We start from the raw sequence: 13,601 nt of genomic DNA, 5'->3' as shown, positions 1-13,601 counted from the left end.
TCAGCTGGGGAGGTTCCCACATTTGTCCCATGAACTCCCTGTAAACATTACTAGTGTCCCTCATCTGCCCACCGACTTCCAGCTGAGGCTAGAAACCCCGAGTGTCCTGCATCCCGGGGTGGAGCCTGCGGAAAGGTGCTCAGGGAAGGCGTGTGGCTTCAGTAACAGCTGGGCCCCTGGACAAGAGCCCCCTCTGTTAGGGAGGCAGCGGCCCTTCCCAGGAAGCCAGTCCAGTCCCGGCCTCACGGCCCACCCGCCCCTCCCAGCCCTTCCTCGTGCCCCAGTGTTGGCCCCAGGGGCTGTGTCCCCTGCACAGCTGATTTTGCTCAAGCCCTGGCCACCTCTCCTTTCTGAATCGTGCAGCCCTGAATCCCTGCATTCCCCTATTTCAGAGCCCACGCTGGGTATCACCTCCACAGGTCACTGCGGGCCCTCCTCCCGAGCCTGGTTGGAACATGTACACGCCTCTGTGAAGAGCCCAGTGTGTCCTCAAGGACGGTGTGGCCTCCTCTCCCTACCTAGAATGACACTCTGGGAGGCTGATCATTTCCGGAAACTGGGGTGGCAGGAAAGGACGCCTCTAAGACATCATTGTACCCAGTCGCAGCTCTGAACAGGTCAGGAGCCAGAGGTCAGAGTACCGACACGTCTTGGTCAGTCCTAGGACGAAGGACAGCTCTCCCCCAGATTGAGAAGGGACTTTGGCCCCAGGAGGAAGAGAAAGGATGGGGGCCACAGGCTTCTGGAAGACCCAGGAGAAGCCACGTCAAGGTGTGCCCAGGCGGGCAGTGAAGGTGGCCCCTGCAGGTGAAGACATCAGTGGTGACTGTGACCGACTCCACAGGGCCCCCTCTGACCCCTCTCCCCACCAGCCACCCCAGCCCAGCCTGGAGGGAAAGGGACACAGGACTCCAAAGCTGAGTTTCCACACTCGCTGTCCCACCCAGTGACGGCAAAGACAGCGCCCAGTGGTCAGTCCTGAGCGCTGGACGGATGGATGGCTCAATGTGGATTCACCGCAGGACTGCTTAATGGTTCATGTCATGCTCAGCAGCTATTCAGTGACTGGAGTTTTAGGGGAAATAAACAGTGTCATTTCCCAAGATTGGCGCCAACTGGCAGATATCACAGGGAACTGGCCAAACTGAGATTGTTTCCTTAAAGATCAGATTTGTTGGTGACTGCACAAGCACCCAGGTGGACTCCAGGACAAGTGACCTGCAGTTCCCACAGGCCTGGTCAGTGCTCGCGCTCCTCTTCCCACGGAGAGAGTGGCCAGAAGCCACGGCAAGCCTCTCCCAGAAACGGGAGGTCAGAGGAATGGAGGCCCCACTGTAACCCCGCCCGCGGGCCGTAGGTAGGACTGTGTTCATGGTGAATTCAGCTCCATGGCCCTTCCAAGTGCCCCACCCTCCCCGGGACTGTCAGAGTGGTCCTCGGCGGAGGCTCGTCCATGGCTCGTGTGGTAGGCCTGGTGCTGGTGTCCTCAGGGTAAGAGGCTGCGGGAAGCGTCTTCATGTTGCAGGGCCCGACAAGGCGCTGGGCTCTCCGACTCCCACCCCGTGGTCCCCAGTCACTCCTGCAGCCATCCTCAGGCTGAGGACTCACCGGCCTTGGAGCCGGGAGGAAGGCCACCACACCGGGCCACCACAGGAGCGGCGTCTGGCAGACCTCCTGGTACGCAGTGTGCACATGTGTGCATGGACATGCACCGCTGTGCATTCAAGTGTGTGTCTGCGAACCTTTTGAGTGTAAAGCTCCGCTAGCGGCCGGACCCTGCTGGGGACGCAGGTGCTGGGGGCTGTGGGTGGAAATTCCTGCTCCTTCCCCTGCAGGAGGCGTCGGTGGACTTCCAGGTGGGCTGTTGCCGACAGATACACAGAGAAGTTCACCGAGACAGGGAGCAAGAAAACCACGGGCCTGGTCTGCCTTTCTTTGGGGACAGGACACCAGCTGTGAAGGCCGAGCCTCTTGGGTCATCTGTACTCTCTAAAGCCCCCCCCCAGCTGCCTTGTCTGGTTGACTCCCTTTGCCTGGGGCATGTCGCTGGGGCCCTTTGCTCTTCACTGAGTAGCAGGAGGGGACAAGTGTGCCCAGAGAGCTTCCTAACCAGCTCCGACTGGGTGAGTGCGTTGAGATCAGGCTCAGAGTCAAAGAAACACAAAGCCCAGGAGCTTCCAGAGACAGGTTTATTTCTCACTTTTATCAGCCTCGACAGCTCGGGCCAGCAAAGGCAGCTGGGTCCCGAATCCTCGGGAAGCCAGGCCCTCCCACCTTGTCCTTCCCCCTGTGTGGCTCCAAGCACTGCCCACCCCCTGTCCCCATGCAGTTGTGCTGGCTCTGGCCATCACATCTGCATCCCATCCAGGAAGAAGGAAGCGACAGAAGCAAAGGGCACCTGCCACCTGTCTCGGAAGGGAGGTGGCCACATGATGTCTCACGGCACCTCTGCCTGTTCCACAGGGAGCAGGGCTGCACAGGCCTGGGAGGTGTAGGCTGTGTCCCAGGCCACCTTGTGCCAGGTAAAGGCAGAGCCTGGTTTAGGGGACACGGTGTGGGGTGACAGCAGCCGAGCCACACCTGGACTTCCGTGTCTTCCATCGCTATCAGGCGATCCTGGCCACACACTCCGGCCGTCAACCCCTTCAGCATCAGCCTCTGCCTGAGCTCGAATTCCTCCAAGAGTCAACCCACCGCCCCAACCGAGAGCCCCCTGCTCGCCCGCAGGACAGGCCTGGTGTCCAGTCTTGCCCACGCGAGCTCTTCGGTCCAGAAGGCCCTTCCTGCTCCCCACCTCCTGACCCCCACCCAGCTGTGGAGGCGAGGTCAAGCCCACCTTCCTCCCTCCTTGCTCCCAAGGGCCTCTCGGGACTCTGCAGGAGACACTGCAGCCTCTCGGGACCCTGCGGGGCACTCTGCAGCCTCTCGGGACCCTGCGGGGCACTCTGACACCTGGTAGACATGGACAGCTGTGAACCGGCCACACACGTGTCTTTGACCTGCAACACGGACGTGGGCGCCTGGATGGAGGGAAGAGCCCTCCCTGTCCTCTCACAGCACCTGGGCACCATGTGATCCTAAGGCCCCCATGTGCCTGGCCACTTAGAAGGCAGGGTAGGGGGATGCAGGACCAAGGGCCAGGGGAACCATCCTGAAACTCCCCTCTGGCCCTCACTCACTCCACGGCCTCCGCAAGGAACTCCACTCCCTGAGCTTTAAGCTTCTCATCTTGAGAAGAAGAAAACCTGTCTGACCAAATCCAGGGGCTGTTCTGAGACCACCACACGCACACACACGCACGCATGCGCACGCACACACACATGCACGCACACGCACTCACATGCACACACATGCACATGCCCTTTGTTCAATGCTTAACACCACGAAAACTGTAGGTGGGTGGCTTTTGTCGGAGTTTCTTGACTCAAGCAAAAGAAACCCAAGGTCAAAGTTACCTGGAGGTTCAGCTTGGAGACAGGCGTGGGGCAGCCCCGGGATCTGGCAGTGGAATGGCCTGACCCCCCCTCCCAGGGCATCTCTGGGGATGACCCGCCATAGCCGTATCTCAGCTGTGCTCCTCCCTCCACGTCTGGGAGACAGGTGGCAGGCTCTGGTTATGTGCCCTGGGCCCTGGGCTGCAGCAGCCCAGGTCACCCTGACTGAGCGTCCTGGGAAGACACTTGGTGCAGGAAGGTCAGGGTAGAGCAGGTGGCCTTGTCAGAGAGGCTGAAAGAGCACCTGTGGCCGAACACAGCAGAGCCCCCTCGGGTTAGCAGGCACGCAGTGCCCGGGGGGCAGGCCCTGACTGGTTCCAAGGATGGCCTGCACCGTTAGGAACTGCAGGTGGCTTCCTAGACCTGGCGGTGAACCCTTCAGATTCCCCCCACCTCCCTGAAGGCCAGGGCTCCACTCTGTGGCTCAGTGCCAGGCACATCAAATTTCTACAGGTGCTTGATTGTGGTCAGTTGCAATTGCTCCCTGGGCAGGGCCAAGGTCCTCTGCTCACCTCTGTGTTTCTATTACCTGTCCCCCAAACTCACAATCCCAGGTGCTTAATAAATGCTGAATGAAAGGAGTGGGCGATGGAAGAGGGTCTAGGAGGGCCAGATAAAATGGTCAGCTGCTCAACGACCTGCGAGGGCCTCCCCACCCAAGGCGCAGGCTCCACCTGCCCTGTTGAGCCAGGGTATGGCAGGAAGGAGGCCAAATACACTGTCCACCAGGGCTCCTTTTCCAGAACCCCCCTGGAGGGCAGGAGGCTCACCAGGCAGCGGCAGCAGAATCTCAGCACCAGGGAGAGGCGCTGGTCACTGTGCCCTGACCTGGGACCTGCCTTGCTGCAGCTGCTGAGCATGAGCACAGTTCACTGTGGTCAGTTCACCCTACTCCCCAGGGCTGCTCTGCTGTGCCCCGGGACAGCACTGGGAAGGCCTAGTCACTGGCCCCACGTGGAGATGAAGAGAAGGCTGGAGCCTGGCGGACAGTGCACGCGGAGGGACGTCACGTGACACTCCTGCAGGCCAGGTGGGCTCCCACCCCCGTCACTCCTGTGTAGAGGTGGCACTTTCAGCGCACTGGTCTCCAGGCTTCTGGCCATGAACCTGTTACACCACGGGAAACAACGGGATTCGGGAACGGTGTGTTGATTTGGTTCTGAGTGGGTTGTGACTCTTGCTGGCAGTTTTATCAGTTAAATCTCAACACTTTCACCTCAGTTTGAAACTATTGGTAGAGAAAGAGAGGGTGAGGAAAAGGGAGGGAAGGAGGGGGGAGAGGTTGAGGGAGAGACTGATTCTGGGGCAGTTCACTCAGGTTCTCTCTGCCTCTGGGCTTGCAGCTGGCCACACCCATTCTCCTCCCCCTTTGGCTGTCCAGGGGCTCACACCTCTGCAGGGCACCCAGCCCCACCTTGGCCCCAGGCTCTCTGCTGTCAGACCAGCCTCACGTCTTCCCCAAAGCAGGCCACCGGAGGAAGGAGAGGGCCCGTGGCTGCAGAGACCCCACCACCGGAGCTCTGGAGATTCCTTGCCACGCTTGGTAATTGGGATTGATCTGCATGGTTTTCAGTGGCCAACACATAAGATCTGTGTGCCTTAAAACAACACCCGACCCCTGGCTCAGGATGGGCAGGACCCGCAGAGAACCCAGGCACTGTCCCGTGGGGGCTGAACATGGGGGGCTGACAGGGGGAAGCAACTTCCTTGGCTCAGGGGAGCCAGGGCCTCCGTGTCTTTGCCCGTGATCTGAGATTCCACTCACCTGGTCAGTGACCACACCTAGAACAGGCCCGGCCCACAGCAGGGCACCAAGGCTACCCGCCAGGGCAGGGCTGGAGCTCCGCAGGGCTCACCCCCTGCCCTCTGAGGGAGGAGCTGGGCCATCCCTGCACCCACACAGAAGCCAGCTCAGGGCATGAAGCAGCCCAAGGCCACACAGCACACAGGTGAAGGGGCTGTGGCTCAGGTCTAGAGGCATCCAGAGTTCAAAGGAAAGAAGGAGGCAGCCAGTCGTCAGGGAGAGGGTGGGAGCCCTGTACAGCACTCACTGTGCACAGAGGAGAGGGACCCTCACAGACTGGCCTGGACCTTCACCTGAGGACAAGCCCACATCTCTACTGCGCCTACATTGTAAGCCCTAAGGTCTGGTTGAGGCAGCAGGCAGCAGCAGTCCGCTCCCCATGTGGCCCCACCGGCTCCTCAGGTAGGCCAGGCCCTGGTCCTGCAGGACGCACAGGTGTCTGTGGGTAAATGTCCACTCCTAGCTCCTCTGGAAGCTGCAGCTGGGAGCTGAGGCCCACGGGGGGCTGGGGGCAGACACAGGCCTCCCTGGGGCTCTCCTGGGCCTGGTCTGTGACTCATCTCTCTCCCCCCAAGCCCCAGCATGCAGTGGTGAGCCCAGGGGGAGACAGGTTTGCATAATTAAAGGTGGTGAGAAAACAGAAAGCAGTGTCCCCTTTGAGCATGCTCCTGGGTCCTGCAGCATTCGGAGCTCCTACTCGTGTCCCTCATAGTCATGGCCCGCCCATTCTCTACACTGCAGGTGACTGTAGCTCTGCCCTCCCATCCTGGCCGGCATCGGCCTCCAGTCCTGGGCGAGAAGGCTGCCCCAGGCCCACCCTCACCGCCAAGCCAACGTGCTCATGGCAGGAGTGCACGCCATTCTGTGCCAGTGAACATGAAGCCAGAATGACCACGCCTCTGCCTCCGGGGCCTGTGAGGCCGTGCCCTCGCCCCAGGGAGCGGGAAGCCTTCCTCGGGCTTTGCTTTGGCCCCCCCCCCCTTATGTTTGCTAAAAGCTTCAGGTCAGGTCGTGCCCTGGGGCCCCATGGACACCACTCTGGAGCCCTGGCCCTGCTGCCCTCCCGCCCTGGAATGAACACAGCTCATTTACAAGAGGTCTTTAATTTCACCGTGGCCAGGAGGAAGTGCAGTTGACCTGTGTTCCTGTTCACTCACATGATGTTGGCCACGCCCTCCAGCTGAGCTTCACACAGAACCCTGGGCTGTCCACGTCTGCGTGATCTCGCTGGTCGCACTGGTGTGGCTGACTTGGTGGTTTGCATAAATCATACACGAGGGCACAAAAATCACAGGACACAGACTCTACCTTAAGGGACATGCTCGCTCCAGCTCACAGGGAGTGGAGGGGACCTGTGGCTGTGTGCAAGGCTCCAGTGATGTCCCCGCAGTGGGACCACACCTGTTACAGCCCCTCAGAAGAGTCCAGCCCACCCTCTCTGGTTCCCAGAAGCCCTCCTAGCACAGAAGACCCTTCCCAGCACCCACTGGAGACCAGGGAGTAGAAGCCCCGTGCACAGGGCTGCTGGGTCTTATGCACTCAGGGCCAGACCCGTGGGCTGGGCAGACCCCCATCTCCATGGGTCCTCCCAGCCTTGGAGAGCTCCACGGGCTGTGCAGAAACAGCACCTGGACTACAGGGGCCTCAAAACACTGCTGCAAAGAGCCAGATGCTACAGGCAGCATGTCCAGCTTTCCGGGCCACACAGCCTGCCACATATCCTCTCTCTTATTTAAATGCCACTTTAAAAACCAGGAAGCAGGCCCTCAGGACATAGCTGATCAGCCCCTGCTCTGGCACACCACCACACCTGCTCTGTCCCCTGGGCCTGAGCCTGTCCCACTGAAGGACTCCAGCCTCCTCCCGAGCTGCCACCTCTGCCAGTATGGGCTTCACAGAGGTATGGGCCTGCCACCCTCAGCTGTGACACAGAGGCCTTCCTGCCTGCAGTCCCAGGCAGCCTGCTGCACCAAGTAGGTGAGCTGCTTCTATTTTAAACAAACACCAGATCTTGGCTGCAGCCCTACTATGTGTCCTGGCACCTCAGTGTCCCCAGGGAGGTAGGTCCACATGGTCAGCCTCACCCACACTTGTGAATGCTGAGGGCCCCCAACCGCCCAGCAGCATGTCAGAATCTGAGGGAAAGCCCAAGAATCTAGCCACATGGCTTCTAAGAACGTGATCAGAGATTGTTCTGTCCCCCCCAGACCCAGTGATTGGACCCCCAGGAGCAGGACTCCTCCGGAGGAGACTGGCAGCACAGGGAGCTGCTTCCCAGGCTCGCAGGCTCTGAAACAGACGGGCTCCGGCACCACGGGGCAGGAGGCAGCCGCTCTGCCCTGCTGACAAATCTCTTCAAACTAAAAATAAAGCTTATAAAAAGTAAATTATCTCATTTTATAACTTAAGTGCATCAAGCATTTCCTTAAATATAGTTCACACTGAAAATAAAGTTACTTTTGCTGTACAGTTGGAGTCTGTTATAATTATGAATAAACTTTGATGACAAGGTATGAAAGGTTATGCAATCACGCACACAGCTGTCTGTCTGTCTGTCGTGGGTGTACAGACAGACAGATATATGCACCTGTTCACAAGAGCTTCCCCAAACTGCGGGAAGTTGTTAGGAGCCCCTAGGTATCTAATTTGCATGAGTGTCTATATTAAAGTCCCTGTCCTTAATGATAAGCACATCTTCCTATCTAATCCTAAGACTCTTATTAGAAACATTGAACTAGGCAATCCGTAACACACTCAGTCTTTGGAAATGCTGAGCTACGCCAAATCATTATACGACAGCACCCCCACACACCTCCCTCCCCAGCCCACCTCTGCCCTGGCCTCCCCGTCCTAAAGCCAGAGGCCCCTCGCAGAATATGGTGGTTCCACGTGGGAGCCTAGCCACAGACGCTGGGAAGACTCAGGAGGTGAAGTACGAATTCTGCATGGAGTACAGGTGGTCAATGGGGTTGCCCACTCTGGACTGCAGGGGCCCGGATTCTGAGGTTGCTAGGAAACAGTCACCCAGGTTACTGAGGGAAGTGTCGTCACTATCCAGGTCATGGAACAGGGGCTCAGCACCTGAAATGGAGAAGAGACACGGACATGAGGTCTGGGAGGAGAGACTTGGCACATCCCTGTGACTCTTTCCACAGGGGGAGGAAAAGCAGGGGCTGGGGACAGCTGCAGAGAGAACCAGGAGGGACATGATCCAGGGGTCTGTCATCTCAACAGGGGCTCCTGTCCAAAGTGCAACACGTGGAACCATAAACCAGGACACACGGTGCTAAATGGAGTGCAACAGAGCAAAGGACAGCATGCACAGAGAGCAGGTGTGGGAGGCAGGATCCTCGCAGAGGCTGGGCCAGAGCCTGCAGAGGCTGGGCCAGGGGTCTGCAGAGGCTGGGCCAGAGGCCTGCAGAGGCTGGGCCAGGGGTCTGCAGAGGCTGGGCCAGGGGTCTACAGAGGCTGGGCCAGGGGTCTACAGAGGCTGGGCCAGAGCCTGCAGAGGCTGGGTCAGGGCCTGCAGAGGCTGGGCCAGGGCCTGCAGAGGCTGGGTCAGGGGTCTACAGAGGCTGGGCCAGGGGTCTGCAGAGGCTGGGCCAGGGGCATGCAGAGGCTGGGCCAGGGGTCTACAGAGGCTGGGTCAGGGGTCTGCAGAGGCTGGGCCAGGGGTCTGCAGAGGCTGGGCCAGAGCCTGCAGAGGCTGGGCCAGGGGCCTGCAGAGGCTGGTCCAGGGGTCTACAGAGGCTGGTCCAGGGGTCTGCAGAGGCTGGGTCAGGGGTCTGCAGAGGCTGGGCCAGGGGTCTACAGAGGCTGGGCCAGGGGTCTACAGAGGCGGGATCAGGGGTCTGCAGAGGCTGGGTCAGGGGTCTGCAGAGGCTGGGTCAGGGGTCTGCAGAGGCTGGGCCAGGGGTCTGCAGAGGCTGGGTCAGGGGCCTGCAGAGGCTGGGGGCCAGGGACCCTGTATACTTGGCCTCAGAAGTGGCTCTCGAGAGTCTGACAGGAGTGTCCAGGATGACCACTGCGCTCTCCAACGGAGCACGCAGGCCGAGTGCCTTCTGTTTCCCAAGCTGCGTGGCGCAGGACAGGGAGGGTGGTGCACCCTCAACACAGAAGCCAGGAGGGCTCCTCGTGGGACAGCCGAGGGATGCAGCAGCCAGAGGGGCGGCAAGGTGGCCTTCACCTGTGCCTGAAGTAACCAGGGGCAAACGGTCCAACCTTGTGAGGTCACCAGGGGCCTTCGGTAACATGGCCCCTGAGACTCTGAGAGGAAGAAGGTGACCCAAACCTCCTCTGCCTGCTTACCAAGGCCTAGTGTAAAGAGGCCCCACTGGACTGTGCCATCTGAAGGATGGACATCAGGCAGGTGCTCGTGTGTCCACAGGACATCAGGGATATGCATTGTGTGCACAGATCTGTGCATGGATGAGGTCAGCCCAGAAAGACCCCGCGAGGTCCAGCCTGGTGAAGGCTGGCTGAGTGTGAGGTGTGTGCAGGCGGCGCGTCTTTGACAAGAGAACTCATCTGGAGGGGTGGGGGACTGGGGATTGAGGCCAGGGGTGCTTAACCACTGAGCCACATCCCCGGGTCTTGTATTTTTCATTTTCAGACTGGGCCTCACTAAGTTGCTTAGGTCCTCACTAAGTTGCTGAGGCTGGCCTCAGCTTCCTGAGCTGCTGGGATTTTAGGTGTGTGTCACCACACCTGGCCATGAATTTTTTTAAGTGAGGGAGAAATGTGGACAGAATCTTCATGAGGATTTTGTCTTTGATACTTCTTTTTGGAAGGCTTGCTGAATAAAACTATCGTTTAGCTATCAGAGTAAGAGGCACAGTGATTCCATCTACAGATCAATGCATTGTACTCCTCCGAGACTCTGTGAGTGGCCCACAGCCACCCTGAGGGTGAGCTTTTAGCCTTGCAGCCCTGGGCTCACCCTCCTCGGGGGTCCCCAGGCCTCACCTCCAAGCACTGGCTCACAGAGGGAGCTGGAGGGGACATAAGGGATGCTCAGCGAGGAGGCCTTGGGAACTCTGAGACGAACCTCACTGGTGAGCAACAGGAGCCTTCCCCCTGCAGCCACCAGTAGCGGACCCTCGGGTGACTCTAGCCCTGCTTTGTGGGGCACTTGTCATGCAGGGGAGCCACAGTGAGCATCTGGGAGCTGCGCAGGTGCGTCTGGGAGGGAAGGAGGGGCCACGGCAGGTGGGAGGCCCGTGGGGCTCGAGTCCTCTTACCATAAGGGTGCATGTGATCTCCGGGCATCTGGGGTGGGGTGAGGCCCTGTCGGAAGGGGTCGGAGCTGTAGACGCTCTGCTCGATGGCCAGCAGCTGCTGCGGGGTGGGCAGAGCCGTGTAGGGGTTCATGATCCCTTCCATCCCAGCACTCCCGCCACCATTTGTCTGAGCTGCGGAACAGAGAAGGTGGCAGATCATTCTCGATTTGCAGCCCCGATCCCCACCCGGACCTCACACCCCTCACTACCAGATGCCCATGCTGTGATCCAGGACGCCCCAGGCAGACACCACCACATCTCTCGGGACGTTTGGAAATCACACTCCAGGTCAGACCTACACCGTGTGGGAGTGACCACCGAAGGGTGCTGAGAATCACAGAGGCCACCTCGAGCTGCCCCCCAGTGACTGTGTGATGGTGGCTGCAGAGCTTCATGCCTGGGCCGTATCCCACCTTTACAAGACGGAAGGAGCTGAGTTGACGTTAGTGGCTTCAGCCTGTGCCCAGCCAAAGGCCCTCACCTTGGAGGTCAGGGATGCAGTGGGATTGGGCAGTTGAATTTTCAGCGCACCCTTGCAACATGGCATTTAGACAAAGGCTTGGATCCACACTCAGGTGTGGCAGCCCTGGAGGATGAACATACAGGTCCACCAATCACCCATCATGAGCCCTCAGTCCAGGGGGAATCAGGACACCTGACCAGCAGACCTCACCGGCTGACGGGAGGACTCCAGGACACTGTGTGCTGCTGGTGCCCAGGATCTCGCCTCCTCCGCCTCCCAGCCTCTGCTTCCGGAGTCTCCCCAGGAGCCCCCCCGGGAGCTCTCTAAAGCCAAGGATTGGAGTCTGTGTTCTCGTAAGGCCCCCTGAGTATATTCTTCTCCCCATGAGCTTGTCGCCTAGATGGGATCAGCTAACACCACCCCAGGCCCTCCGAATATCGCAGGGCCCTGTGAGACAGAACTGGCAGGGACCGTTTCCCCACCTGAGGATGCACAGCCCGAGGTGTGAGGGGATGGAACAGCTGGTCCCAGGCATCAAGGAAAAGCCGAAGCAGCTGTAGCTCCCGACCAGCCCGCTGCCCGATTCCCAGCTCAGCGCATCCCTCTACTAGCATCTCTCGTTGTTCAGTGAGACTCAGGGAACTCTGGGCTGCAAGGGCCAAATTATGGGTCAAGCCTGGCCCAGACATCAAGCAAGCTCAGGGTCTAAGCAAGGACGAGGACCAACGTCTGGTGGCACAGCCTTCAAGAAGCGGTCCGTAGGCCTGCAGCCATGGCCCCCCCCCTCCCGAGAGCTTGTTAAAAACCTAGGCTCTTGGGGCCATACGACCTTCCTTGAAAAGCAGAACCTGAACTTCACCAAGATTGCAGGTGACCTGTGCGCACACTGACGTGGGAGACCCAGTCCAAGGCACAGGCCATTCAAGGAACCCTGGTGGGTGCTGAGTCCTTTAAGAATGACATGGCTCTAGCACGTAAGTGTGGATGCTTTCTCCCTAGCACTTCTTGAACACAGACTGTCCGTTCACTCCCCTCCCAACTCCTCATTCCTCCCCTATAAAAAAAAAAGAAGGTACATCCAGCGAGGGGTGAGGGGTGGGTGGAAAGCCCAGCCCAACAGAGGTAGTCAAAGACGACTCCCAAACTGGCTCCAGCCCTCGCCGACGTCAGAGGTGAGACTGGCGGAGCCTTCGTCCTCTGCGAGGGGGACCGTAACTTCGGCCCACCTTGGGGTTTATGTACTGTCATTATTTTATGCTATTGTGAAGGGGTTGCTATGGTTTGGAAATGAGTCTCCTCCAGAGGCCGAGGCTAGAGGCTTGGTTCTCAGCCTGTGGCACTGTGGGGGACGGGGCGGCTTCGGGGACCAGTGGGAGGAAGCTGGGTCACTGGCACATGCCTGGAAGCTCCCTCTCTGTCCTTCCAGACCCCCCTGCCTGACGCTGCTTTCTGGTCCCCACGGGGCAGGCAGTTCCTATGCCACACACTCCCCACGGTGCGCTGCCTCTCACGGACCCCAAGGCAACAGGCCCAACATGGACGGGAACCCCGAGCCAGACCATCTCTCCTCCGCTAAGTCGATGGTCTCAGGTAACTGTCACAGGGATGACGGGGAGTCTTCTACCAAACTGGCCATCCTAGGAGGAGGGGGACTGGACATGAGAAACAGGACCCGCCCCTGACTCCACGGACGTTCTGATGTGTGCCCCAACCTTGCCCGGTCCAGACCAGGGCTCTGCACAAGCCAGAGCTCTGGAAGTGCTGCTTGGGGCCCACATGCTCTCACGGGCTCCCCCTGGCTCACCGCCATTGGTGGGCTTCTCTCTCAAGTGGGGGGGCTGGACTCCACCAAGTGCCCGTCACTCATGGAGCTGGGCAGGTGCCGGCCTGTCCAGGGCTTACCAGAACTCAGCCGCTGCGTGTTCTGCTGGTCCTGTTGCTGCTGCTGCTGCCGTCGGGCCAGCTTCTTCATCTGGTGGGAGAGACGACCCTTCAGTGTCGGCCATGACAGGCCACTCACCAGGGGCAAGGGAAGGGCCTGCACTCTCCGCTGACAGGCACGTGGAGGAAGCACCTTCCCCATATGAAGCCAGGCTGAGGAAGAGCACCCCAAGACCCCTTCACAGCTGCTGGGGAGGACGTTCACCCCACAGGAACAGGGACTCCCTCTCAGCAAGGGCCCACAAGGTGGCTTGGATGAGCCAGGAGACTATTCCTCCCCACTGGCCACCTTGAGTTTGAGACCCACCCAGAGCCTCAGCTAAGACACTTGAGCCCCACGTTTCCCAAACTGTGTTCTGTGGAACAGTGGAACATTGGTGCCCTATAATATGTTAACACATGGGGTGTGTGTGTGTGTGTGTGTGAGAGAGAGAGAGAGGGAGGGGAAGAGAGAGGGGGGGAGACAGAGAGAGAGAGGAGAGAGAGAGAGAGCGAGAGAGAGAGAGAGAGAGAGAGAGAAACACTGCATTTTAAAACAAATGTCTGTATTGCAAGGTTCCCCGGAGGTCTGAGTGCTTCTCTGCTTTATGCCTCCGTGGGGAAGGGAGCCTCTTCAGTGC

At 59.3% G+C, this 13,601-nt stretch overlaps 1 protein-coding gene across 1 annotated transcript; it reads right to left on the bottom strand.

Annotated features, from left to right (window-relative positions):
* Positions 1-8,217: 8,217 nt before the first annotated feature.
* On the bottom strand, positions 8,218-13,012 carry Lmx1a (LIM homeobox transcription factor 1 alpha). Its single transcript, XM_046429975.2, has 3 exons — positions 12,943-13,012; positions 10,539-10,709; positions 8,218-8,379 (listed from the first exon to the last, which is right to left on the bottom strand). Exons 1-3 carry the CDS (start codon positions 13,010-13,012, stop codon positions 8,219-8,221), a joined length of 402 nt encoding a protein of 133 aa, XP_046285931.2. The 3' UTR covers position 8,218.
* Between the last annotated feature and the right edge of the window lie 589 nt (positions 13,013-13,601).

This window comes from Marmota monax, unplaced genomic scaffold (genome assembly GCF_021218885.2).
Source record: "Marmota monax isolate L192 unplaced genomic scaffold, Marmota_monax_Labrador192_F-V1.1 WCK01_AAM20220418_F8-fsc00055, whole genome shotgun sequence".
In the NCBI taxonomy this organism is placed as follows: domain Eukaryota; kingdom Metazoa; phylum Chordata; class Mammalia; order Rodentia; family Sciuridae; genus Marmota; species Marmota monax.
This window is presented reverse-complemented; position numbering and strand designations above follow the sequence as displayed.